This window comes from Lolium perenne, chromosome 3 (assembly GCF_019359855.2).
Source record: "Lolium perenne isolate Kyuss_39 chromosome 3, Kyuss_2.0, whole genome shotgun sequence".
NCBI lineage: Eukaryota > Viridiplantae > Streptophyta > Magnoliopsida > Poales > Poaceae > Lolium > Lolium perenne.
The window spans coordinates 340,760,393-340,787,630 of NC_067246.2; the positions used below are offsets into that span (position 1 = coordinate 340,760,393).

General features: G+C 47.1%; 1 protein-coding gene across 1 annotated transcript; it reads right to left on the bottom strand.

Annotated features, from left to right (window-relative positions):
• Positions 1-23,989: 23,989 nt before the first annotated feature.
• On the bottom strand, positions 23,990-24,598 carry LOC127340504 (putative F-box protein At4g22660). Its single transcript, XM_051366247.1, has one exon. The coding sequence runs from the start codon at positions 24,596-24,598 to the stop codon at positions 23,990-23,992; it is 609 nt and encodes a 202-aa protein (XP_051222207.1).
• Positions 24,599-27,238: the final 2,640 nt, after the last annotated feature.

Below are 27,238 nucleotides of genomic sequence, written 5' to 3' on the forward strand. Positions count from 1 at the left end.
TGATGATGTTAAGAAGCGTACTTACTTTGTTGCTAAAATCTTTCCATTCTCATTAAAGGATGACGCTAAAACTTGGTATAATAATTTGCCACCTAATTCTATTAAAAGTCTAAAAGAATTGCTTGATGTTTTCTTCCGGAAATACTTTCCTGCTAGTGCTCAACATATTGCTTTGCAGAGAATTTATAGTTTTGACCAGGAAGATGGAGAGAAATTGCCTGAGGCTTGGGCGAGATTTTGCTCTCTTATTAGAGCTCGGCCTGACCATGATTTGGAAAAGCATGATTTACTTGATATATTTTATAGTGGACTAACCATTGAGTCTAGGGCATACCTGGATAGTTGTGCTGGTTGTGTTTTCAGGAAAAGAACTCCAGACGACGCTGAAGAATTATTGGCTAAAATAGGCCGGAATCATGATGATTGGACTACACCTGAACCAACCCCAACACCGATACTGAAGAAGAGGGGTATGATTAAATTAAATGATGAAGATATGAGGGAAGCTAAGAAGTCTCTTAAGGAGAAGGGTATTAAACCTGAAGATGTGAAGAATTTACCTCCTATAGAAGATTTATGTAAGATAACTCCCCCTTCATCCATGGTTGAGGTACACTCTCTTCAACGCTTTACTAGAGAAGATATTCCGTATTCAAAACCTCCTGCACAATGCTTAGATGAGTTTGATAATTATATTGTTAAGCAAGAAAATTTTAATATGAGAGTAGAGAATCATCTAATGGAAAATTCTCAAGCTATTAGTGAATTGCATGATATTGTGGAGAGAACCTCCAATGATGTTAAGATGCTTGTTAAACATTTTCATATGGTTCAAACTCAAATTGATCAACTCACTAAAGTGCAAAATGACTTGTTGGGAAATAATGCTAAAGAAAAACATGCTTATGAAGTAACAACTAGAGGTGGTGTTTCTACTCAGGATCCTCTATATCCTGAGGGACATCCCAAAAGAGTTGAACAAGATTCTCAATGAACTAAAACTAGTGCTCCATCTAAGAAAAAGAAAAAGAAACATAAGAATGTTGTAGAATCCTCTGAACCTGTTAATGATCCTAATAGTATTTCTATTTCTGATGCTGAAACTGAAAGTGGTAATGAACATGATAATAATAATGGTAATGATAAGAATGATGTTTCTGATAAAGAAGAGGTTGAAGAAGAACCTGAAAAGCAAGATAAAAATAAAAAGTATACTAAAGAAGATTTTATTGCTAAGAAACATGGTAATGAAAGGGAACCTTGGGTGCAAAAGCAAATGCCTTTTCCTGCTAAGAAACTAAAATCAAAGGAAGAAGAACACTATAATAAATTTTGTGATTGGATGAAACCTTTATTCTTGCAAATCCCTTTGACTGATGCTATTAAATTGCCTCCTTATTCAAAGTATATGAAAGATATTGTTACTAACAAAAGGAAAATCCCCAATGAGGAAATTTCCACTATGCTTGCTAATTACTCTTTCAATGGCAAGGTTTCAAAGAAGTTGGGCGACCCAGGTATACCTACTATTCCTTGTTCTATTAAGAATAATTATGTTAAAACTGCTCTATGTGATTTGGGAGCCGGTGTTAGTGTTATGCCTTTTTCTCTTTATAAGAGACTTTACTTAGATAAGTTGATACCTACTGATATATCTTTGCAAATGGCTGATAAATCTACTGCTATTCCTGTTGGTATATGTGAGGATGTTCCTGTTCAAGTTACTAATAACTGCTTGATATTAACTGATTTTGTTGTGTTGGAAATGCCTGAAGATGATAACATGTCTATTATTCTTGGGAGACCTTTTCTTAACACCGCAGGTGCTGTTATTGATTGCAATAAAGGAAAAGTCACTTTTAATGTTGATGATAGGGAGCACACCGTCTATTTCCCCAAGAGGATTGAAAAAGCATGCGGAGTTAATACTATTTCTAATGTGAGAACTATCAAAGTTGGAACTATCGATTGTCCTATATATGAGCCTAAGGAAGAATATCAAACTCTTGTGATTAGATCCATATCAATACAATACAAGGTAACATGATTGATTTGAGGTTTATTTCTTCTTATGCTATGTAAAATTTATTTGGTGGCAAGACTTGATCAACCTTGTTAACAAATACTTTTTATATGCATAGAGGAGGTAAACAACATTTCTTTCTTCCTCCACTTGATCTACTTGCTGTAGCACTTTTATTTTGCAAAGTTCCTTAGTTGATTAGAGATTTCAAAAATTTTCCTGCCTAGTAATAATAAACTTAATACCCAGAAATGTGCATTTTTCAAAGTTTTCAAAAATTTGCAAAAATTACACCGTTGGTCCTATTTTTCGACGAGGCACCTGGGAGCACCTGGGGATGACCAGTGGAGCACCCCAGGGTGGCACCCCACAGGCCGGCGCGGCCTGCAAGGGGGGCGCGCCACCCTGGTGTGTGGGCCCCCCTTTACCCCACTTTAGCATCTCTTCCTCCCACACTCTTCTCTCTCCCGAAAAAATCGACACCAGCTTCCTCTCACTCGTGTTTTTGCTCAAGAACTCCAGATTTCTCGATCTCTTTGCTCAGCTCAGATTTCTGTCTGAAATTTGGCACATTTGCTTTTCGGTATGTGACTCCTCTAACCCTCCAAGTAGAATTTTGTTTGGTGGAGTATATCTTGCATATTTTGCTGCTGTAGGTAACATGTTTAGTGAGCTTGCATGCTTGTTCTAAGTGGTAGAAACTAGTTTTGATACATGATTAGTACTCTAGCAAGTTCCTATGGTAGTTTTCCTCGATTATATGTCACCAAATCAAGTTTTATATTGTTTGTTGAAAAATTTCAGAAAATGGAAGGAGGTAGGCACCAACTCAACCAACATGAGTTGGAGGTGCAACAGGTCACGAGAGTTCACCGAGAAGGAGTATATCCCGCTTACTATCCGTGCGTCGATTTCATGAGAAGTGCAGGGATCTTGCAGGACGTTCAAAGTTTAATCTCTCGTGCAGGGTTGGATGATTTTGTTGATGGGGAACCATGCCAATATGCAAAACTGACTATGTCAGTAGTGCAGGATTTTAAATTCAATTGGTCACGATCTAATCCCATGGTTCAGTACAAAATTTATAATAAAACTGTCAACTTGCCATTCAGTGATTTTTGTGCAGCAATCAGAGTGCCGCAATGGGGATCATGCGAGAAGGTAAAGGGATCGCCGCAAGAGTTCTTGGACCTCTTCAAGATGATTTGTCAAGGAAGAAGTTTCTTGGAGGATGGTGGTAAAATCAGTAGCATTTATTTCCCAGCTATTCGTTACTTTGCTTATTTCATTACCAAGTGCGTTCTAGCAAGAAAGAATGGAAGTAAAATATCTATCCAGGATCTAGCCTTTCTAGCTGCTGCATTACAAGGTAATAGGACTTATAGCTTGGGTGCTTTGATAGCCAACAGACTTGCTACTAACCGTGAGAAGGGAGGAATTTGTGGAGGTCTCATCGCCTCTTGCTTATTAGCTATGCATAATGTAGAACCTCACCATCTTGATATTCAGCTCCCCATAGAGAAACTTGACATAGTCTCCATGATTAAGCATGAATTTGTTTCTGATTCGTCTAATTTGAGAAACCTGTCTTACAGGATAACATTTTACAAGAAATCTTGGACAATAACTAAGAAAGTTGAAAAATTAGTAGGATTGCCTGCACCTTCTCTGTTTAACCTTGATTCCAGGGAGGATTGGTCAGTCACGGAAAGTGCAGTTAATGCATACACAGAGGGAGGAAGCCATCGTGCAAGAGGCAACACGGAGGAGGCCGAGGAACACCTCGATTCGTCATCCGATGCAGCGAGCTCTTCGCATCCACAAGCTGGGTATGAGGAACCCCCACGTTTTTCTTCTGCATCGGTACCTTATTATGACTACTCCATGTATGATCCACCAGCGTGGAACCCAGACCCTCGCTGGGGTTGATCTCCACTTAGGGCAAAAGCCTAAGCTTGGGGGGAGGTATACCGGCATCACTCATTCTTTGCATATTATGGTTGCTGGATACTTGTACATACTTGTTTAGTTTCTTTGAGTGGTTTTCTAATGAGAGGGAGATGATATTTGGGGAAGTGCTGCCTGAAAACAGATTCTGGACTGTTACTAGAAAAATCCGTGCGCACAGCCAGAACGTTATTTTGAGCTGCCAATTTTTTTGCATGTTCCCCAGGTTGTTGTCTAACTTTCATTAGTTGAACACTTTTCGAGCTGAGCAACGTAAGATTTTTGTAAAAATCGATTTCTGTACTGCTGTCAAGTTTTGGCAGATTTCTGCCATCTCGTTTTTCTGTGTTTCTTTTAGTTTGCAATTTCTTGTTCTTGCTTTGTTTCTTTCCTAAAACACAAAAAGACCAAAAATATTTCTGTTGTTTCTCTCATCATTTGTTTATCTTGGTTTCTTGCATTTGTTTCGATTTATTTGCTATTGCTAGTTTGCTATAAGAAAACCTAAAAAGATTTTGCTTTGTTTGCTTGTTTCCTTTTGTTCTTGTTCTCAAATTCGAAAACACCAAAAATATTTGCTGTTCTTCTTTGGTTTGTAAAGTTCATTATGAGTTCAATGGTCTTCGGTGGCTGGAGCGTGGTTTTCATTTCATATTATCCAAGCTACACAAGTGAAAAGGCAATAATGACGATCTACGACAATCTGATTGTGGTGAGAGGCTGGTATGAACTCTATTTGTTTTCATTTTTGTACATATACTCATCCATGTGAGCATGCTTAGTTGGTTCATGTGAGGTATATGTCATGTAAGAAAGTCTAGTAGTTCATGATCTCTCATGTTAGCTCCAATTTATTAATATGAGTAGCATGTCATGGATGTTTGCTTGCATTGTTTTATTCATAGATAGGTATGATATTGTGGTATCCTCCTCTGAATAATTCGTTTGAATTAACTTGGCACATGCACACGCATGCATATGACTAAACAAAAGTCAATTAAGCCTCGATGATTTACATTGCTTCAGAGTTCTTGTATCACCTTTATGCCTCAGTTAATTTATTTTGCCGCAAGCATGATTATGACAGTTACTGCTCTCTTGATTTGTCGCTCCCTAGTCTTTTGCTAGCCTTCACTTGTACTGAGCGGGAACGCTGCTCGTGCTTCCAAACACATGAAAACCAAGTTATTCCAGAATGTCCACTGTAAATACCTATGCATGGCGTTTCAAACCATTCCAAGTAAATTCTCATGCGCTACCTTTAAAACCTTCAACAATGCTTCTCAATTTGTGTTAATGTTTCATAGCTCATGAGGAAGTATGTGGTGTTTAACTTTCAACCTTGTCATTTACTCTTGACGGACTTTCATATGGACTAGTGGCATATCCGCTTATCCAATAATTTTGCAAAAAGAGCTGGCAATGGGGTTCCCAGCCCCGATTAATCAAACTTCATTAATAATTCTCTTCACATGTTTTGCTCTGATCCATCAGTAAGCAACTTAATTTTGCAAATAGACACTCCTCCATGGTATGTGATTGATGGAAGGCACCCGAGGATTCGGTTAGCCATGGCTTGTGTATGCAAAGGTTGGGGGGAGTGTCACCCATAATGAAACTAAAATACGTGTGTAAACAAAAGAGAAGAGGGATGATCTACCTTGCTGGTAGAGATAACGTCCTTCATGGGAGCTGATGACGCGTAAAGCACACGCTCGTTGGGAACCCCAAGTGGAAGGTGTGATGCGTACAGCAGCAAGTTTCCCTCAGTAAGAAACCAAGGTTTATCGAACCAGTAGGAGTCAAGAAGCACGTCGAAGGTTGATGGCGGCGGGATGTAGTGCGGCGCAACACCAGGGATTCCGGCGCCAACGTGGAACCTGCACAACACAACGAAAGTACTTTGCCCCAACGAAACAGTGAGGTTGTCAATCTCACCGGCTTGCTGTAACAAAGGATTAACCGTATTGTGTGGAAGATGATTGTTTGCAGAAAACAGTAAAAACGATTAAAAGTAGATTGTATTTCAGTAAAGAGAATTGGACCGGGGTCCACAGTTCACTAGAGGTGTCTCTCCCATAAGATAAACAGCATGTTGGGTGAACAAATTACAGTTGGGCAATTGACAAATAAAGAGAGCATGACCATGCACATACATATCATGATGAGTATAGTGAGATTTAATTGGGCATTACGACAAAGTACATAGACCGCCATCCAACTGCATCTATGCCTAAAAAGTCCACCTTCAAAGTTATCATCCGAACCCCCTCCGGTATTAAGTTGCAAAGCAACAGAACAATTGCATTAAGTATGGTGCGTAATGTAATCAACAACTACATCCTTAGACATAGCATCAATGTTTTATCCCTAGTGGCAACAGCACAACACAACCTTAGAACTTTCATCCTTTGTCCCCGGTGTCAATGCGAGCATGAACCCACTATCGAGCATAAATACTCCCTCTTGGAGTTACAAGCATCTACTTGGCCAGAGCATCTACTAGTAACGGAGAGCATGCAAGATCATAAACAACACATAGATATAACTTTGATAATCAACATAACAAGTATTCTCTATTCATCGGATCCCAACAAACGCAACATATAGAATTACAGATAGATGATCTTGATCATGTTAGGCAGCTCACAAGATCCGACAATGATAGCACAATGGGGAGAAGACAACCATCTAGCTACTGCTATGGACCCATAGTCCAGGGGTAGACTACTCACACATCACACCGGAGGCGACCATGGCGGCGTAGAGTCCTCCGGGAGATGATTCCCCTCTCCGGCAGGGTGCCGGAGGCGATCTCCTGGATCCCCCGAGATGGGATAGGCGTTGGCGGCGTCTCTGGAAGGTTTTCCGTATCGTGGTTCTCGGTACTGGGGGTTTCGTCACAGAGGCTTTAAGTAGGCGGAAGGGCAAGTCAGGAGGGGGCACAGGGGCCCCACACCATAGGCCGGCGCGGCCAGGGGGTGGGCCGCGCCGCCCTAGGGTTTGGGCACCCTGTGGCCCCACTTTGTTTCGTCTTCGGACTTCTGGAAGCTTCGTGGAAAAATAGGCCCCTGGGCGTTGATTTCGTTCAATTCCGAGAATATTTCGTTACTAGGATTTCTGAAACCAAAAACAGCGAAACAAAGAATCGGCACTTCGGCATCTTGTTAATAGGTTAGTTCCAGAAAATGCACGAATATGACATAAAGTGTGCATAAAACATGTAGATAACATCAATAATGTGGCATGGAACATAAGAAATTATCGATACGTCGGAGACGTATCAGCATCCCCAAGCTTAGTTCTGCTCGTCCCGAGCAGGTAAAACGATAACACAGATAATTTCTGGAGTGACATGCCATCGACTCAAGAGGAACAGCTGTTATGAGCAGAAAGGGTCAATGGAGCAGGAAGTGAGTCACGAAGAGAGATTCTAATGGAAGAGCTCCTCAGCTGAGTGGCTTGATGACTTCGGTTTTCTCTTCAAGAACCTCTGGTTTCTTTTTTACGAGTAATGTGCAGATCAGGTTAAGGATGGGATGCATCAGATCCACCACAGGGAAGGAGCCGATCTGACTTGCAAGGCGCGAAAAGTAGACTGAAGAAGCTCGGGGGGCAGCTCACCCTGAAGGTTCTCTGCTCTGGAGAGCCGATTTTGCTGAAATCGGCTGGTTCCGCATCATGACTTGGGAACCGATGGCGACACATTTGGTTAGTCCACTGATATGCTCGCCTTGATAGAGGCTCGGGGGGCAACTGATGGCGCAGAACTTCCGTTCTTAAGAAGCCGATTGAAATTTCATCGGGCTGAAAACCCAGTGGTATCGACTTCAGGAGCAAGTCGTGTCGGCAGTGGTTCTGGGGCTCTCGTGAGAACGTCGATCTGCCTAGTTGTCCGCCGGAGCTCAAAGGGATGGGACATTGAGATACCGGTGCGGTGTCATCGGCTCGTTGGGCATTGGCTAAGTAACGATCGGCGGGGTCAGCAGAAGAGGGAATCGGCTCAGTTAAACTCCGAAGAAATCGGCAAAATCAAATTGGGAAAAGTTTTTCATTGGTAAACCAGATTTCTTACATAGAAGAGCTGATTGCTCTCAAAAGGGAGTACTAAGGGGATACATTGCCCCGTCTACTGTTGCTGATCCTATTCTAGAGGTCCTATTTTACGGACCGTCACTGCCCTCGTCGTCACCGTCGTCAGCGCTGTCGGCGCTGCTCCCGGCGGGCTCGTCGTCGCTGCTGTAGCGGCCGCCGGCAGGACCTTCGTTGTCCTCGTCCTCCACGTCGTCGTCGTCGTCGTCGCTATCATAATCACTGAGATTCCCTGGCCAGGGGCAATGGCGCTTGGCCGGCGGCTCGTCGGAGGGGCTGTCGTCGTCATCCTCCTCCTCCTCTTCCTCCTCCTTCACCTCGGAGGAGGTAAAGTCATCCCAGGAGAAGCGATCGTCATCGCTCTCCTCCTCCGATTCCCCGTTGGCGAGGAAGCGGAGGTCGCTCTCCCCGTCCGTCGAGGACTGGTCGTCCTCGGACCAGATGGAGAAGTCATGGTCTGACTCCTCCCCGGCCTCAATGGCGCGGCGGATGTTGGCCGCATGGACCTCTTGTGGGCTCGGTGCTGGCATCGGCTCGGGAGAAGAGGACTCGAAGGAAAGTCCCGACGAGGCAGAGGAAGAAGAAGACATGGTGCGCAGAAGGGTTTTTTGAGGTGCCGATGGCTGGAACAGAGGAAGGGCATAATGATGACGGATGCTGCAAATGGCTCTGATCTGCCACGACATGACCCTTCGAAAGGAAAGCATAATGATTTTGGAAATGTTATTTCCAAAACCAGGGGGGCATGTGTTATCACCAGATTTTGGACAAATCCAGAGGTGGGCCGTAAGAGAGATGGGCTTGGAAGACTACACGTGGAAGATCTCTGAAGCGGCCTTGCACGGAGAATTTGGGCTAGTTTGCCCGTGTATCTTTAATTGTAGTAGATTATGTTTTAGATTAAGATTAGAATTTGTATCGTGCACGGTGGGATATTCCCACGTTAGAAAGTCCCCTGGACTATAAATATGTATCTAGGGTTTATGGAATAAACAACAACTCACGTTCAACCCAAAACAAACCAATCTCGGCGCATCGCCAACTCCTTCATCTCGAGGGTTTCAATCAGGTAAGCGACATGCTGCCTAGATCGCATCTTGCGATCTAGGCAGCACAAGCTCCACGTTGTTCATGCGTTGCTCGTACTAAAGCGTCTTTGATGGCGAGCAACGTAGTTATCATAGATGTGTTAGGGTTAGCATAGTTCTTCGTATAACATGCTTACGTAGTGCAACCCTTGCATGTCTAGCCGCCCTCACGCCTATCTCAGGTGTGGGGGCGGCACCTGCTTGTTCATCATCTAGTAGATCTGATCCGTTACGATTGCTCCTTGTTCTGCAAGGATTAGTTTAATATCTGCAATAGTTAGGCCTTACAAAGGGGGGGAGGATCCAGCGGCACGTAGGGTGGCGTTCGCAAGTCCTAAACAGGATGTTCCGAGGATCAACGTCATGTTGGTTTTTAGGCCTTGTTTAGGATCGGCTTATGAGCACCGTGCGTGGCCGCGAGGCCCAACCTGGAGTAGGATGATCCGATTATGCGGTGAAAACCCTAAATCGTCGTAGATCTCATTAGCTATATCTTGATCAAGCAGGATCACCAAGTATTCGTGCACCCCGTACGAATCATGGGTGGATCGGCTCTTTGAGCCGATTCACGGGATAACTTTGAGAGCCGATCGAGGCTCGTATTTAATGTTTACGTGTATGCCATGCACGAGGGAACTAAGCGAGGCATCCCCATCACCTTCCCGACCAGGTATAGGTCAGGTGGCACGCCCTTGCACTTCGCATCGCCGCGTGTGACCGAGAAGAGCATTGCGGGCCGTCGCTCGGAGGGGTCTCGGCCGGCCGCGGCTCTAGGCTCTTCCCGGCTCTACGTGTTGACAGGCCGCTGCCCGCCGGTGGGTTTTGGCGAGCAACACATTTCGCACGCCGGTGGGACAATCGTCTACATCAACCACATCGCCATCTACATACGAGATGGCGGCGGACGCTACGCCCGGTCACCTACGAGGAGCTGCCTGCCGAGCTCAAGAAGAAATATGACGAGATCAAGGTCACCCTCGAAGCCGACCTCATCGGCTCTTTCCAGAGAACCCGTTCCCATGGCATCAGATGGAAGGGATTCTCACCGCAAGGTGCACTCGATGGGATAGATCTCTCTGCCCCGTCGGAGGAACGCACCAGGGGCCTACGGCAGGAGATCAACTACTTGGTGGCTCACTCACTACACCGCCACTCTGAAAACTTGGTCAACGTGTTGGAGCGTCTCGCTCTGCGCGTGATCCAGGAGATCATGAGCCACCCGCACTCGCCGTCGGGACCAGCTCTCGGGACGCATCAAGGAGAGTTGCCGCTCCGATCCGTCCACCGCTGCCATATGCGTTGGCAGCACCACCTGAAGTGCCGGCTACACCGGCATTCGTCGTCTACAAGGTTGGTGGTGATCCTAGTGACTACCAGTTCTTGACCGAGGCGCCTAAGGAGATCCCTCAAGGATACGCGTGCACGTATGTGCCAGATTGTGGCAACTGGGCACTCTCAAACCAGGCCACAATATCAGGGACTCCGGCGAAAACAGGAGAAACGTCAGCGACAGAGCTTGAAAAGCAGACGTGGCTAACTAAGTACGCCACCCCGACGAAACTCCCGAGCCCAGCTCCTGCAGTTGGCTCAGAGCTGGAAAAGCAAGCATGGCTGGCTAAGTACGCCACCCCGGCGAATCTTCAGAGTGCAACTTCTGCAGCCAGCACAGCGGATCAGATCAGTACCATGCGAGAGACCAGTTCGGCATGGTGCCGAAAAGAAGGGCAATCGGCTATTCCAAGCCGAACCCTGACGAGTACGAGATGATCCCGCAACCACCTAAATATCGGCTCCCTCACTTCTCCAAATTCAGTGGATCAGATGCCTCCAGCACCATCTAGCACCTCGGCCGATATTTGGCACAACTAGGACCGGCTTCAGTGTCGGATCAGCTACGCGTGAGGCTCTTTTCACAGTCCCTCACAGGATCGGCTTTTGGATGGTACACCTCTTTGCCAGCAAATTCCATCCAGTCTTGGAAGCAATTGGAAGAACAATTCCATACGCAATACCATTCAGAAGCTTCCGAGTCTAGCATTGCCGATCTAGCACAACTACGTCAGAAGCGCGGAGAAACGGTGACAGAGTACATCCAGCGCTTCAGGAATCTTAGGAACCGATGTTATTCGGTTCGTATAAGCGAAAAGGAAGCGATCGAGTTGGCGTAGCTGGCCTTGCAACACAGCTCAAGGACATGGCCTCCCAAGCAGATTATCCTCGGCTGGCGCACATGGTTCGAAACTATCGGCATATGAACAGCGCCACCAGGACCTGTACCAAGACAAGTTCAAGCGTGCGTAGTCATGGTCGATACGAGAGGAAGGTGAAGTGCTGCGGGAGACCAAGAGGTAGCAGTGGCTGAATGGACTCGGGGAGGAACCCCGTGTCCTGCAAATGGGTAAAGCCACCGGGGCCGCCCGGGGATTTGATTTTGACGTGACCAAGACTGAACAAATCTTCGACCTCCTGCTCAAGGAGAAACAGTTGACGATTCCTGAAGGTCTCAAGTTCCCCACGGCGCAAGAGCTAAACGGAAAGCCGTACTGCAAATTCCACAACTCGCTTTCCCATGCCACCAATGACTGCAGGGTGTGGCGTCAGCACATCCAAGCGGCGATAGAGAAGGGGCGTCTAATTTTCAACCAGTACGCCATGAAGGTCGACACCCAACCCTTCCCCGCCGTTAACATGGTGGAAGTCACCTACCCCGAGGGTTGCCAGCCAGGTCCCTCGTTCAGCATCAACATGGTAGGACCTGGAAACCACTCTGGCAAAGATGGAGATGAGGGCAGCTGCTCTCATAGCAAGGACACAAAGGAGGCCGCTCCACGCGATCGGCTCCATCATGATGGCAAGCGCTACGTCACAGAGGGAGAGGTGAAGAACATAAGATATCAACGACCTCTCTCTGATCACCTCCTCAACAAATATGTGAGTCAGTATGACCAACGCCGACGGTCCAACTATGATGATGAAGGAGATCGTGCGGCTAGAGAAGCCGAGAAGACATCGTCGGCGGGATCGCGATGAGGAGGAGCACGAGCGCCGTGCCACGGACAAGTCAAGGGAGCAAGATGACAACGCCGGACACAGGGACTGCCCTTTCTTTAGACACCTGCTGGGATTCGGGAATGAGCCGATTGCCCACAATCGGCAATTGCCCGAGAATGCAACAAGAAGAAGAAGGAGGCAGCCAACGTGTACGTGTTCGAGCGCTTAGGGCCTCTCCCGCCACAAAGCAAACGCGGCGAGTCAACTCGTTGGGCAGATCTTGAGGATTCCGAAGACGAGGGACCAGAAGAAGAAGAAGACAGGTACCACCGTCCAAGGTGGTGCCTCTGCAGCGGACTCAGCCGTTCACAAAAACGCAGGGTTCAGCGGTTACGCGGCCTGGAGGAAGCCGAAAGGTTATACCTGCATACGCTAAGGAAGGCACGGCCTGATCTGGCTGCAAAGGTTCAGCGAGCCCTGGATGAAGAGGGTCGTCCACGGAGAATGGAGTGGCGTCCCAAGCAAAAGAAAGCCGATGATGAAACATCGGCTGGCACAAACATGGTGCTCGTCTTGCCGACAGAGCTTAGTGCTCCACGATTATATGATGCACTCAAGGTGGACGACAGCAGGCGCATCAAGTCAGAGGTTGGGTTGGTTTTATCCAGCCTAACCGAGTAGCAAGATTAAACCAATGAGCAAACCGGGTGAGGCTGATCCTTGTGATCGGCCCCAAAAAATTTATGGAGGGACATTACAAAACCTTCATCGAACAAGCAATGTGGAGGCCGATTCCAGCAATCGGCCAAAGTTATCTTCTGCACATATTCTGTTTGTGGTCAGCAACGATCTACTGGGCAGCGGCCACGTCGGCAGATGAAAGTCAGCATGAATCTTTGCGAAGCCGATGTGCAAGTGCAGTGCCCTGACTAACCATGAAAGCCGATATCTGCAGTCATTTGGCAGATTCGGCTCGGGGGGCATATAGTCAGATGGACATATGCAGATAAACATGTGCAGACATGCGTGCAGTGGAATATTGGGGGCCGATTCATTCTAAAAAATCGGCCAAATAAAAAAAACAAAAGGTTTAGCCGATGCAGATACGTGGCCATCGACTCAAGAGGAACAGCTGTTATGAGCAGAAAGGGTCAATGGAGCAGGAAGTGAGTCACGAAGAGAGATTCTAATGGAAGAGCTCCTCAGCTGAGTGGCTTGATGACTTCGGTTTTCTCTTCAAGAACCTCTGGTTTCTTTTTTACGAGTAATGTGCAGATCAGGTTAAGGATGGGATGCATCAGATCCACCACAGGGAAGGAGCCGATCTGACTTGCAAGGCGCGAAAAGTAGACTGAAGAAGCTCGGGGGGCAGCTCACCCTGAAGGTTCTCTGCTCTGGAGAGCCGATTTTGCTGAAATCGGCTGGTTCCGCATCATGACTTGGGAACCGATGGCGACACATTTGGTTAGTCCACTGATATGCTCGCCTTGATAGAGGCTCGGGGGGCAACTGATGGCGCAGAACTTCCGTTCTTAAGAAGCCGATTGAAATTTCATCGGGCTGAAAACCCAGTAGTATCGACTTCAGGAGCAAGTCGTGTCGGCAGTGGTTCTGGGGCTCTCGTGAGAACGTCGATCTGCCTAGTTGTCCGCCGGAGCTCAAAGGGATGGGACATTGAGATACCGGTGCGGTGTCATCGGCTCGTTGGGCATTGGCTAAGTAACGATCGGCGGGGTCAGCAGAAGAGGGAATCGGCTCAGTTAAACTCCGAAGAAATCGGCAAAATCAAATTGGGAAAAGTTTTTCATTGGTAAACCAGATTTCTTACATAGAAGAGCTGATTGCTCTCAAAAGGGAGTACTAAGGGGATACATTGCCCCGTCTCATCGTTCTTCGATCCTATTCTAGAGGTCCTATTTTACGGACCGTCACTGCCCTCGTCGTCACCGTCGTCAGCGCTGTCGGCGCTGCTCCCGGCGGGCTCGTCGTCGCTGCTGTAGCGGCCGCCGGCAGGACCTTCGTTGTCCTCATCCTCCACGTCGTCGTCGTCGTCGTCGCTATCATAATCACTGAGATTCCCTGGCCAGGGGCAATGGCGCTTGGCCGGCGGCTCGTCGGAGGGGCTGTCGTCGTCATCCTCCTCCTCCTCTTCCTCCTCCTTCACCTCGGAGGAGGTAAAGTCATCCCAGGAGAAGCGATCGTCATCGCTCTCCTCCTCCGATTCCCCATTGGCGAGGAAGCGGAGGTCGCTCTCCCCGTCCGTCGAGGACTGGTCGTCCTCGGACCAGATGGAGAAGTCATGGTCTGACTCCTCCCCGGCCTCAATGGCGCGGCGGATGTTGGCCGCATGGACCTCTTGTGGGCTCGGTGCTGGCATCGGCTCGGGAGAAGAGGACTCGAAGGAAAGTCCCGACGAGGCAGAGGAAGAAGAAGACATGGTGCGCAGAAGGGTTTTTTGAGGTGCCGATGGCTGGAACAGAGGAAGGGCATAATGATGACGGATGCTGCAAATGGCTCTGATCTGCCACGACATGACCCTTCGAAAGGAAAGCATAATGATTTTGGAAATGTTATTTCCAAAACCAGGGGGGCATGTGTTATCACCAGATTTTGGACAAATCCAGAGGTGGGCCGTAAGAGAGATGGGCTTGGAAGACTACACGTGGAAGATCTCTGAAGCGGCCTTGCACGGAGAATTTGGGCTAGTTTGCCCGTGTATCTTTAATTGTAGTAGATTATGTTTTAGATTAAGATTAGAATTTGTATCGTGCACGGTGGGATATTCCCACGTTAGAAAGTCCCCTGGACTATAAATATGTATCTAGGGTTTATGGAATAAACAACAACTCACGTTCAACCCAAAACAAACCAATCTCGGCGCATCGCCAACTCCTTCATCTCGAGGGTTTCAATCAGGTAAGCGACATGCTGCCTAGATCGCATCTTGCGATCTAGGCAGCACAAGCTCCACGTTGTTCATGCGTTGCTCGTACTGAAGCGTCTTTGATGGCGAGCAACGTAGTTATCATAGATGTGTTAGGGTTAGCATAGTTCTTCGTATAACATGCTTACGTAGTGCAACCCTTGCATGTCTAGCCGCCCTCACGCCTATCTCAGGTGTGGGGGCGGCACCCTGCTTGTTCATCATCTAGTAGATCTGATCCGTTACGATTGCTCCTTGTTATGCAAGGATTAGTTTAATATCTGCAATAGTTAGGCCTTACAAAGGGGGGAGGATCCAGCGGCACGTAGGGTGGCGTTCGCAAGTCCTAAACAGGATGTTCCGAGGATCAACGTCATGTTGGTTTTTAGGCCTTGTTTAGGATCGGCTTATGAGCACCGTGCGTGGCCGCGAGGCCCAACCTGGAGTAGGATGATCCGATTATGCGGTGAAAACCCTAAATCATCGTAGATCTCATTAGCTATATCTTGATCAAGCAGGATCACCAAGTATTCGTGCACCCCGTACGAATCATGGGTGGATCGGCTCTTTGAGCCGATTCACAGGATAACCTGAGAGCCGATCGAGGCTCGTATTTAATGTTTACGTGTATGCCATGCAGGAACTAAGCGAGGCATCCCCATCACCTTCCTGACCAGGTATAGGTCAGGTGGCACGCCCTTGCACTTCGCATCGCCGCGTGTGACCAGAAGAGCATTGCGGGCCGTCGCTCGGAGGGGTCTCAGCCAGCCGCAGCTCTAGGCTCTTCCCGGCTCTACCTGTGTTGACAGGCCGCTGCCCGCCGGTGGGTTTTGGCAGGCAACAGAATGCAGCGATCAAAACAATGTATATGACATGAGTAAACAAGTGAATCATAAAGCAAAGACTTTTCATGAACAGCACTTCAAGACAAGCATCAATTAAGTCTTGCATAAGAGTTAACTCATAAAGCAATAATTCAAAGTAAAAGCATTGAAGCAACACAAAAGAAGATTAAGTTTCAGCGGTTGCTTTCAACTTGTAACATGTATATCTCATGGATATTGTCAACATAGAGTAATATAATAAGTGCAATAAGCAAGTATGTAGGAATCAATGCACAGTTCACACAAGTGTTTGCTTCTTGAGGTGGAGAGAAATAGGTGAACTGACTCAACATTGAAAGTAAAAGAATGGTCCTCCATAGAGGAAAAGCATCGATTGCTATATTTGTGCTAGAGCTTTGATTTTGAAAACATGAAACAATTTTGTCAACGGTAGTAATAAAGCATATGTATCATGTAAATTATATCTTATAAGTTGCAAGCCTCATGCATAGTGTACTAATAGTGCCCGCACCTTGTCCTAATTAGCTTGGACTACCGGATCATCACAATGCACATGTTTTGACCAAGTGTCACAAAGGGGTACCTCTATGCCGCCTGTACAAAGGTCTAAGGAGAAAGCTCGCATTGGATTTCTCGCTATTGATTATTCTTCAACTTAGACATCCATACCGGGACAACATAGACAACAGATAATGGACTCCTCTTTTATGCATAAGCATGTAACAACAATTAATAATTTTCTCATTTGAGATTGAGGTTATATGTCTAAAACTGAAACTTCCACCATGGATCATGGCTTTAGTTAGCGGCCCAATGTTCTTCTCTAACAATATGCATGCTTAACCATAAGGTGGTAGATCGCTCTTACTTCAAACAAGACGGACATGCATAGCAACTCACATGAAATTCAACAATGAATAGTTGATGGCGTCCCCAGTAAACATGGTTATCGCACAACAAGCAACTTATTAAGAGATAAAGTGCATAATTACATATTCAATACCACAATAGTTTTTAAGCTATTTGTCCCATGAGCTATATATTGCAAAGGTGAATGATGGAATTTTAAAGGTAGCACTCAAGCAATTTACTTTGGAATGGCAGAAAATACCATGTAGTAGGTAGGTATGGTGGACACAAATGGCATAGTGGTTGGCTCAAGTATTTTGGATGCATGAGAAGTATTCCCTCTCGATACAAGGTTTAGGCTAGCAAGGCTTATTTGAAACAAACACAAGGATGAACCGGTGCAGCAAAACTCACATAAAAGACATATTGAAAACATTATAAGACTCTACACCGTCTTCCTTGTTGTTCAAACTCAATACTAGAAATTATCTAGACCTTAGAGAAACCAAATATGCAAACCAAATTTAGCATGCTCTATGTATTTCTTCATTAATGGGTGCAAAGCATATGATGCAAGAGCTTAATCATGAGCACAACAATTGCCAAGTATCACATTACCCATGACATTTATAGCAATTACTACATGTATCATTTTCCAATTCCAACCATATAACAATTTAACGAAGGAGAAACTTCGCCATGAATACTATGAGTAGAAACCAAGGACATACTTGTCCATATGCTACAGCGGAGCGTGTCTCTCTCCCATAAAGTGAATGCTAGGATCCATTTTATTCAAACAAAACAAAAACAAAAACAAACCGACGCTCCAAGCAAAAGCACATAAGATGTGATGGAATAAAAATATAGTTTCAGGGGAGGAACCTGATAATGTTGTCGATGAAGAAGGGGATGCCTTGGGCATCCCCAAGCTTAGACGCTTGAGTCTTCTTAATATATGCAGGGGTGAACCACCGGGGCATCCCCAAGCTTAGAGCTTTCACTCTCCTTGATCATGTTGCATCATACTCCTCTCTTGATCCTTGAAAACTTCCTCCACACCAAACTCGAAACAACTCATTAAAGGGTTAGTGCACAATAAAAATTAACATATTCAGAGGTGACACAATCATTCTTAACACTTCTGGACATTGCATAATGCTACTGGACATTAGTGGATCAAAGAAATTCATCCAACATAGCAAAAGAGGCAATGCGAAATAAAAGGTAGAATCTGTCAAAACAGAACAGTTCGTATTGACGAATTTTAAAATGGCACCAGACTTGCTCAAATGAAAATGCTCAAATTGAATGAAAGTTGCGTACATATCTGAGGATCATGCACGTAAATTGGCTTAATTTTCTGAGCTACCTACAGGGAGGTGGACCCAGATTCGTGACAGCAAAGAAATCTGGAACTGCGCAGTAATCCAAATCTAGTACTTAATTTTCTATCAACGGCTTTACTTGGCACAACAAAACACAAAACTAAGATAAGGAGAGGTTGCTACAGTAGTAAACAACTTCCAAGACACAAAATAAAAACAAAGTACTGTAAGTAAAAACATGGGTTGTCTCCCATAAGCGCTTTTCTTTAACGCCTTTCAGCTAGGCGCAGAAAGTGTGTATCAAGTATTATCAAAGGGTGGTGCATTCTCAGCGGGGTGTGGAGTTTTCTCAACCAGGCATAATATATTAGATACATAAGTTTTAGCATCTCCCTTTTCATTAGTCTTAGGCGTGCTACTCTCATCAAACAAATTTTCAGGAACAAGCCAAGCATAGTTATTTTCTAGTGAATCATTCATAGCTAAGAGTTTACATGGTATTGGTGCTTTGATCTCCCCTCCATCATCAATATTATTAGTGTATCTTATTCTATCCATGTCCATCTTTTCAAGGAGACTAACAAAATTAGTATGAGAACCAAGCATATTAAATTTAGCAAAGACCTTTCTAGCTTCTCTTGCTAGACCACCAAATTCTCTAAGAAGGGTTTCTAAAACAAAATCTTTCTTTTCCCCTTCTTCCATATCACCAAGTGTGAGAAACATGTGTTGGATTATAGGATTAAGATTAACAAATTTAGTTTCTAACAGGTGAACTAAATGCGCAGCAGCAATTTCATAAGTAGGCGCAAGGTCCACCAAGTGTCTATCTTCAAAATTTTCAATGGTACTAACATGATTGAAAAATTCTTCTATATTATTTCTCCCAACTATAGACCCACGTCCTACCGGTATGTCTTTTGTGGTAAAATTAAAAGGAAACATGATGAATCAAGTAAGGTAAATGCAAGTAAACTAATTTTTTTGTGTTTTTGATATAGCAAACAAGATAGCAAATAAAATAAAACTAGCAACTAATTTTTTTGTATTTTGATTTAGTGCAGCAAACAAAGTAGTAAATAAAATTAAGCAAGACAAAAACAAAGTAAAGAGATTGAGAAGTGGAGACTCCCCTTGCAGCGTGTCTTGATCTCCCCGGCAACGGCGCCAGAAATTTAGCTTGATGACGCGTAAAGCACACGCTCGTTGGGAACCCCAAGTGGAAGGTGTGATGCGTACAGCAGCAAGTTTCCCTCAGTAAGAAACCAAGGTTTATCGAACCAGTAGGAGTCAAGAAGCACGTCGAAGGTTGATGGCAGCGGGATGTAGTGCGGCGCAACACCAGGGATTCCGGCACCAAAGTGGAACCTGCACAACACAACCAAAGTACTTTGCCCCAACGAAACAGTGAGGTTGTCAATCTCACCGGCTTGCTGTAACAAAGGATTAACCGTATTGTGTGGAAGATGATTGTTTGCAGAAAACAGTAAAACAGTATTGCAGTAGATTGTATTTCAGTAAAGAGAATTGGACCGGGGTCCACAGTTCACTAGAGGTGTCTCTCCCATAAGATAAACAGCATGTTGGGTGAACAAATTACAGTTGGGCAATTGACAAATAAAGAGAGCATGACCATGCACATACATATCATGATGAGTATAGTGAGATTTAATTGGGCATTACGACAAAGTACATAGACCGCCATCCAACTGCATCTATGCCTAAAAAGTCCACCTTCAGGTTATCATCCGAACCCCCTCCATTATTAAGTTGCAAAGCAACAGACAATTGCATTAAGTATGGTGCGTAATGTAATCAACACCTACATCCTTAGACATAGCATCAATGTTTTATCCCTAGTGGCAACAGCACAACACAACCTTAGAACTTTCTATCACTGTCCCAGGTGTCAATGCAGGCATGAACCCACTATCTACTTGGCCAGAGCATCTACTAGTAACGGAGAGCATGCAAGATCATAAACAACACATAGATATAAGTTTGATAATCAACATAACAAGTATTCTCTATTCATCGGATCCCAACAAACGCAACATATAGAATTACAGATAGATGATCTTGATCATGTTAGGCAGCTCACAAGATCCGACAATGATAGCACAATGGGGAGAAGACAACCATCTAGCTACTGCTATGGACCCATAGTCCAGGGGTAGACTACTCACACATCACACCGGAGGCGACCATGGCGGCGTAGAGTCCTCCGGGAGATGATTCCCCTCTCCGGCAGGGTGCCGGAGGCGATCTCCTGGATCCCCCGAGATGGGATCGGCGTTGGCGGCGTCTCTGGAAGGTTTTCCGTATCGTGGTTCTCGGTACTGGGGGTTTCGTCACGGAGGCTTTAAGTAGGCGGAAGGGCAAGTCAGGAGGGGGCACAGGGGCCCCACACCATAGGCCGGCGTGGCCAGGGGGTGGGCCGCGCCGCCCTAGGGTTTGGGCACCCTGTGGCCCCACTTCGTTTCGTCTTCGGACTTCTGGAAGCTTCGTGGAAAAATAGGCCCCTGGGCGTTGATTTCGTCCAATTCCGAGAATATTTCGTTACTAGGATTTCTGAAACCAAAAACAGCGAGAAAAAGAATCGGCACTTCGGCATCTTGTTAATAGGTTAGTTCCAGAAAATGCACGAATATGACATAAAGTGTGCATAAAACATGTAGATAACATCAATAATGTGGCATGGAACATAAGAAATTATCGATACGTCGGAGACGTATCAGGAGCCGCTCTTGAAAGTCCGGTTGGCGAGGTAGTTGGTGTACCCATTACCATTCGTTGACAACAACAAACACTTCTCAAAATAATTTTACCCCTGCTTTACAAATGAAAAGCTCTAGCGCATGTTAATCCCTGCTTCCCTCTGCGAAGGGTCAATCTTTTACTTTTATGTTGTGTCTCCATCCATTCTTTGAGCACTTTCTTGAGAGCACAACTGTCATTCTTAGTGTAATATGCTTGTCTCAAAATATGATTGATTGTGGTATAACTTTGATGCTTTTATCTTTGACAATCACTATTTCTAGTCTTTCTGAACTTCAGAGGTGCCTGAGCATTTATGTTTTGCTGATCAAATATGGGCAAGCGAGATACCACTCTATCATACTCATTTATGAACATTGCAATCCTGCTTATATACATGATTCATGATGCTTATTATTAATTGTTGGTACCTTTCCATGATTGACATAGCTATTGGATGATCTTATTTGCATGTATCTTATTATGAACTGCCTAAGTGTTAGCCATAGCATGAGAATATATACATCATATGAGCAAATGTGTTCGTGAAAGTTCTTTTATCGCTCAGTTGTTAACTGAATTGCTTGAGGACAAGCAATAAGCTAAGCTTGGGGGGAGTTGATACGTCCAAAACGTATCTACTTTCTCGAACACTTTTGCTATTGTTTTGCCTCTAATTTGTGTACTTTGGATGCAACTAACACGGACTAACGCTGTTTTCAGCAGAACTGTTCTGGTGTCTCGTTTTTGTGCAGAAATCCAACTTTCAGGAAAAACCTCGGGATTTTGACAGAAGGCCCTATTTTCCCAAAAAACTCACGGAGCCAGAAGGGCAAGTCAGGTGGAGGCCCGAGGGCCCCACACCCTAGGGCGGCGCGGCCCAGGAGGGGGGCGCGCGGCCCTAGCGTGTGGCTCCCTCGGCCGGCCTCCGACGCCCTCCTTCGGACTACTTATCGGCCTCGACCTAAAAACGCACGGGGAGAAGTCGAAGTCGCCAGAAACCCTCCAGAACGCCGCCACATCGCGAAACTCCGTCTCAGGAGCCAGAAGTCTCCGTTCTGGCACTCCGTCGGGACGGGGAATTGGAGGAGATCATCGCCATCATCACCACCGACGCCTCTCCATCGACCAGCCATGTTTCCCCCATCCATGTGTGAGTAATTCCCCCGCTGTAGGCTGAAGGGGATGGTAGAGATTGGATGAGATTGGTCATGTAATAGTCATAAGATTGTTAGGGCATAGTGCCTAGTATCCGTAGATGTTACTTTTATGATATTGTTGCAACTTGTTATGCTTAATGCTTGTCACTAGGGCCCGAGTGCCATGATCTCAGATCTGAGTATGTTATTGATTCATGAAGATATTCATTGTTTATGATCTTACCTGCAAGTTGTATACACATGTCGCTGTCCGGAACCAATGGCCCCGAAGTGACAGAAATCGGGACAACCGGAGGGGGTGGTAGTGATGTGAGGATCACATGTGTTCACGGAGTGTTAATGCTTTGCTCCGGTACTCTATTAAAAGGAGTACCTTAATATCCAGTAGTTTCCCTAGAGGCCCGGCTGCCACCGGCTGGTAGGACAAAAGATGTTGTGCAAGTTTCTCATTGCGAGCACGTACGACTATAATTGGAACACATGCCTATTGATTGATTAGTACTTGGATACCGTTTTATTATTATCTGCAAATGCCCCTGCTTGACTGTTACATTAGTTTCTCTCATCCATGCAACGCCCGTTCATCTGTCCCTGTGCCTACAGTATTTTAATCCTGTTGTTTACTATAATCACTACTGCTGTCTATGTTACTCTGCTGCTGTTATTTCACTACTGCTACTGCTATAAAACTGTTACTACTGATAAACTCTTGCGAGCAAGTCTGTTTCCAGGTGCAGCTGAATTGACAACTCCGCTGTTAAGGCTTTCAAGTATTATTTGTCTCCCCTTGTGTCGAATCAATAAATTGGGTTTTACTTCCCGCGAAGACTGTTGCGATCCCCTATACTTGTGGGTCATCATCCGTCCGTGGCTGATACGTCCTTGTTCATCCTTCGCCGCCCGGATATTACAGTCTATCTGTTGGTGTACGTTGATGATATTATTGTTCTCAGCTCCACTGCGGCTGCGATACCCAGACTTGTTGGTCAGCTTGGTTCTGAGTTCTCAGTTAAGGATCTTGGTGTTCTGCATTATTTATTGGGTATTGAGGTTTCATCACCCTCGACTGGTGCTCTTCTTCTTCGACAGCGCAAGTATGCCCTTGAGCTTCTTGCTCGTGCTGGTATGTTGAAGTGTACTCCTGTCACTACGCCCATGGCGTCCTCTGAGCGCCTTTGCAGCACCGACGGTGATCCTCTTTCGTCTGAGGAGGCTACTCAATATCGTAGTATTGTTGGTGGTCTACAGTATCTCACAGTGACACGACCTGACTTGTCCTTTGTTGTCAACAAGGTGTGCCAATATCTTCATGAGCCTCGTACTCCTCATTGGTCTGCAGTCAAACGCATCCTGCGTTATGTTCGCCACACGGTTGATAGTGGTCTACAGCTTCGGTTGTCTTCCTCTACATTGCTTTCTGCCTTCTCCGATGCGGACTAGGCTGGCAGTCTGGATGATCGGCGATCCACGGGGGGATATGCTATATTTTATGGAGGAAATTTGATCGCCTGGAATGCTCGTAAGCAGTCTACAGTTTCCAGGTCTAGCACTGAGTCAGAATACAAGGCTCTTGCTAATGCTACAGCTGAGCTTGTCTGGGTACAGTCGTTACTTCGGGAGCTTGGTGTTGTTCACACTCGACCTCCAGTGTTATGGTGTGACAATATTGGTGCCACATACTTGTCATCTAATCCAGTCTTCCATGCAAGGACAAAGCATATTGAAGTCGATTTTCACTTTGTCCATGAGCGTGTATCAAAGAAGCAACTACAAATTCGGTTCATCTCTTCTAAGGACCAAGCAGCTGATATCTTTACTAAGCCACTCCCGTTACCTTTGTTTCAACGTTGTAAGCGCAATCTCAATCTTTCCCTAGTTGAGATTGAGGGAGGGTGTTAGAATACGTGTTGTCTACGTATAGGACTTTGTAACTATACCCAATATATAATAGAAAGACCCCTACCTGACGTGGTACGTCAGGACGTCCTATCTCTCTTGTTCACGTTGGCTTACATGAAATTCTCGCGTGGTCCACCTGCCTTCCGGGCAGCCAGCCCTAGAGAGCGCAAGACCATGCCTATCGGTGATGGCAGCGATGATGCAACCACCTGATGTCGGCGCCGCCGAGAAGATGACCTTCCGCATGACTAGCAGGCTACCGGTGCTCTCCTGCGCACGAGTAAGGATGATTCTCCTTTGCTCAGAAGAATATACCACCTCAGTACCTGAAAACAAGTTGATGATCCCAAGCGGGAAGTCGGACGAGGCAACCCAGCCGCCCTCATAACCGCCGACGAAACGCCCGTCAGCAGCCTCGATGGGGATCGGGATACGAGGCAGGACCATGCCATCTTCGGGGCTGTACACTCGCTTCGTCTTGTCGCCACCGCGCGGATCGAGCATCAGCCATGGGAGGACATGCCGTGGTGGGCACGTCAGGGCTACGGCGCGCCATGAAGTGCACACGGCGGCGAAGCGGAGGCGGTCACGCGGGGAGGCGAATCTGGCGTACACCGTGCTTACAAGATCGTTGGGGAGGCTGGACCATTGCTCCTCTGCAGTCTGGTTGTGGTTGTTGCCGTTGCCGGCAGCCATGTTCGTACGTCGATCGGCGTCTAGCAATAGACTTTGTGTTCTAAATTTGAGATTGATCAGCCGATGGAAGTACGAGTTCCAGGCAAGTCTATTGAGATAAATACGTGAGCTCTAAACGTACACCAGCGTGTCTCCTAGCAAAAAAAGCACGGTTACATTCGCCGGCGGAGCCTTCCGGAACTCAACACACAGGCCAGATCACGAGTCCAGGCCTCCGGTAGGTCTTCCTCTTCACGCAAGAGAGGCCCTAGGACCTCCGCCTTTATTCAGGTCGGACCCCCACGTCGGCAACCATCCCGTGCTGGCCACTCCAACCCTCCACCGGCGACACCGTCGCCGGCTTCCATGCTCCTCCATCACGCCGCCGGAACACGGTGATAGATCGATAGATCCACCACCACTAACCGCAGGCCGACCCTCTCCAGCGAAGAAGAGGGCCACCACCACCGTCGTACCCAAGGCTACTGCCCCGGGCGACCTCGTGTCCCGGAAGAAGCCCGAGATCGCTTCCACTCACCGGAGAGAGGCGGAGGGGGAGGGGATGGCGCAAGCCATGTGCCTGGCCGCCGCCCACCACCAGCCCCTGCTGGTGTGCTACGGGGGAAAGCCTACGGGAGGAGGGTCCGCAGCGCAGAGCCACCGCCGCCCATCACCCGCGCCGGCCGATCCGCCGAAGCGTCGAGGAGGAGATCCCGTCCGCCGTCACCCACGTCGACGAGGAAGGGCCCCCGCCACCGCCACGCCCCGTGATTCTTTGCCCCGGCGGCGCTATCGGCGGCGGCGGCGGTTAGGGTTGGGGCAAGGGGTCGGGAGAGGAGCGGGAAGCTGTTTTAGGCAATCAAGTGCATATGCCCTCGTCGATCGCCGATTATCCGAACTACTAGCCTAGTCCAATTTGCTGCAGAAAAGGCAAAGAGCAACCCTGAAAGGACATGCCGAAGGTGCGAACAATAAGAGGTGGTGAAATGGATATAGCACAAGATGCACTTCACAATTGATTAATGGGTACTAGTACCTTAGAGCATCTCCACTCGTTGGAGGCCCCCGGGCTGAATTCCGGACGAAATTAGCTCCGGATTGGATCAATTTTTGGCATGGGGGGCAACAAACTTCCAGCCATGTGCACCCCATGCCGAGCTGCTCATGAGGTGTTCGACCATGGACCATGCCGGCTACGACCTCGCCCACGCTGGTCTCGCTTGGCCTCGACCTACTGCGCCTCCGCCGGCCAGCCACGACCAGCCCGGCCACGACTTCGCCCGCGCTGGCCCCGCTTGGCCTCGACATACTGCGCCTCCGCGGGCTCGAGGGCGCCACGGCCTCGCCTCGCTCAGGACGTGAGCAGGTGGGTGTGCGGGCCAGCCGAGTGAGAAGAACGACGCCGACCAAGTGAGGAGAGCGGGCGGCCGTTGGTGGTGCGGCGGCGAGCTAGGACAGCCTCGCTCGGGGCGCGGCGGCGTGCGGGCGTGGCCGGCGGCGCGGATGGAAGAGACTCGGCCTCGACGCCTGGCAGCGGGAAGAGACCAGCGGGGACCGGGCGCCCACCGCCGATGGCGTGGACGAAGGCGGAGTGGCGTGAGGGGCGGCGTGGATGGAGGGTCGGGAGGGTGGGGCGGTGGGTCGGCTTGGCCGGTGGCCGGCGAGGCGGGAGAGCCAGGTCGTGGTCGGCGTGGCCGGTGGCGTCGGGGAGAGAGAAAGGGTTGGAAGTGTTTCGCTGATAGTGGCCCAGCGTGCGTGATTCGCTCCATCCGGAGCCCCCGGGAAGACCCCGGGGAATCGGGGTTGGCGTGGGGAGTCCGGACGAAATAAGCTCAAATCCGGATCAAAACGAGGAACCGGGGGCCTAACTGGGCCGTTTTTCGCCGTCCGGATGAAAAAAAGTGGTCATGGGGGGTTTCTCGGGGAGACGAGTGAAGATGCTCTTAGAGGCCACGATGGCAAACATGGTTAACTGCATAAGATATATCCGGATGTGTGATCCTTAGGTACCGAAAACCACCAACAATACTACGGGTACTCTGTAGGTAGCGTCGTCAAACCTACTCATTTTTTCGATAATAGACGGTTTATTACTTAAAGGACGTACGGATTCCCAAGAATTCTTTTGGTCGAGCACAAACGTCGATACACCGGAGCTAGCCAGCGAGAGGAAATTGCACATTCCACCAGGTCCGCTCATAGCATTGCACATATCACCAGGTTCATGGAAATTTTGCACATTCTACCAGGTCTTGCTCTAATGAGTTGCAAGCAAGTCTAATTCCCTATTAATAGCTAGCTTAACAACAAAAATACAACGCGACGTTGTTTTAGCCAAGTGCATGCAAATATTTTTGACATGGTGCAGCCATATAAGAAGACAATAAACATTACACTTCAATATATTAACAGCATACTAGTGTATGATTTATAAAAGAGAAGATGAACATAGAAACCATAAATGTAGCCTGGAGGTTTATTTTCCCCTTGAGACTTCATTTTATTATTATTTTGGATTCTTGCCGCACTACAATTTGTGATCGAGAGATGAGTCAGACGGGGCTCCCATTTCGCTATGGGACAAACTGGGGGCATCAAAACCCTAGCACTGACAGCCTCATCGTGGCCTCTCCGTGTTACCGCTACAGGCGGGCCTTGTCA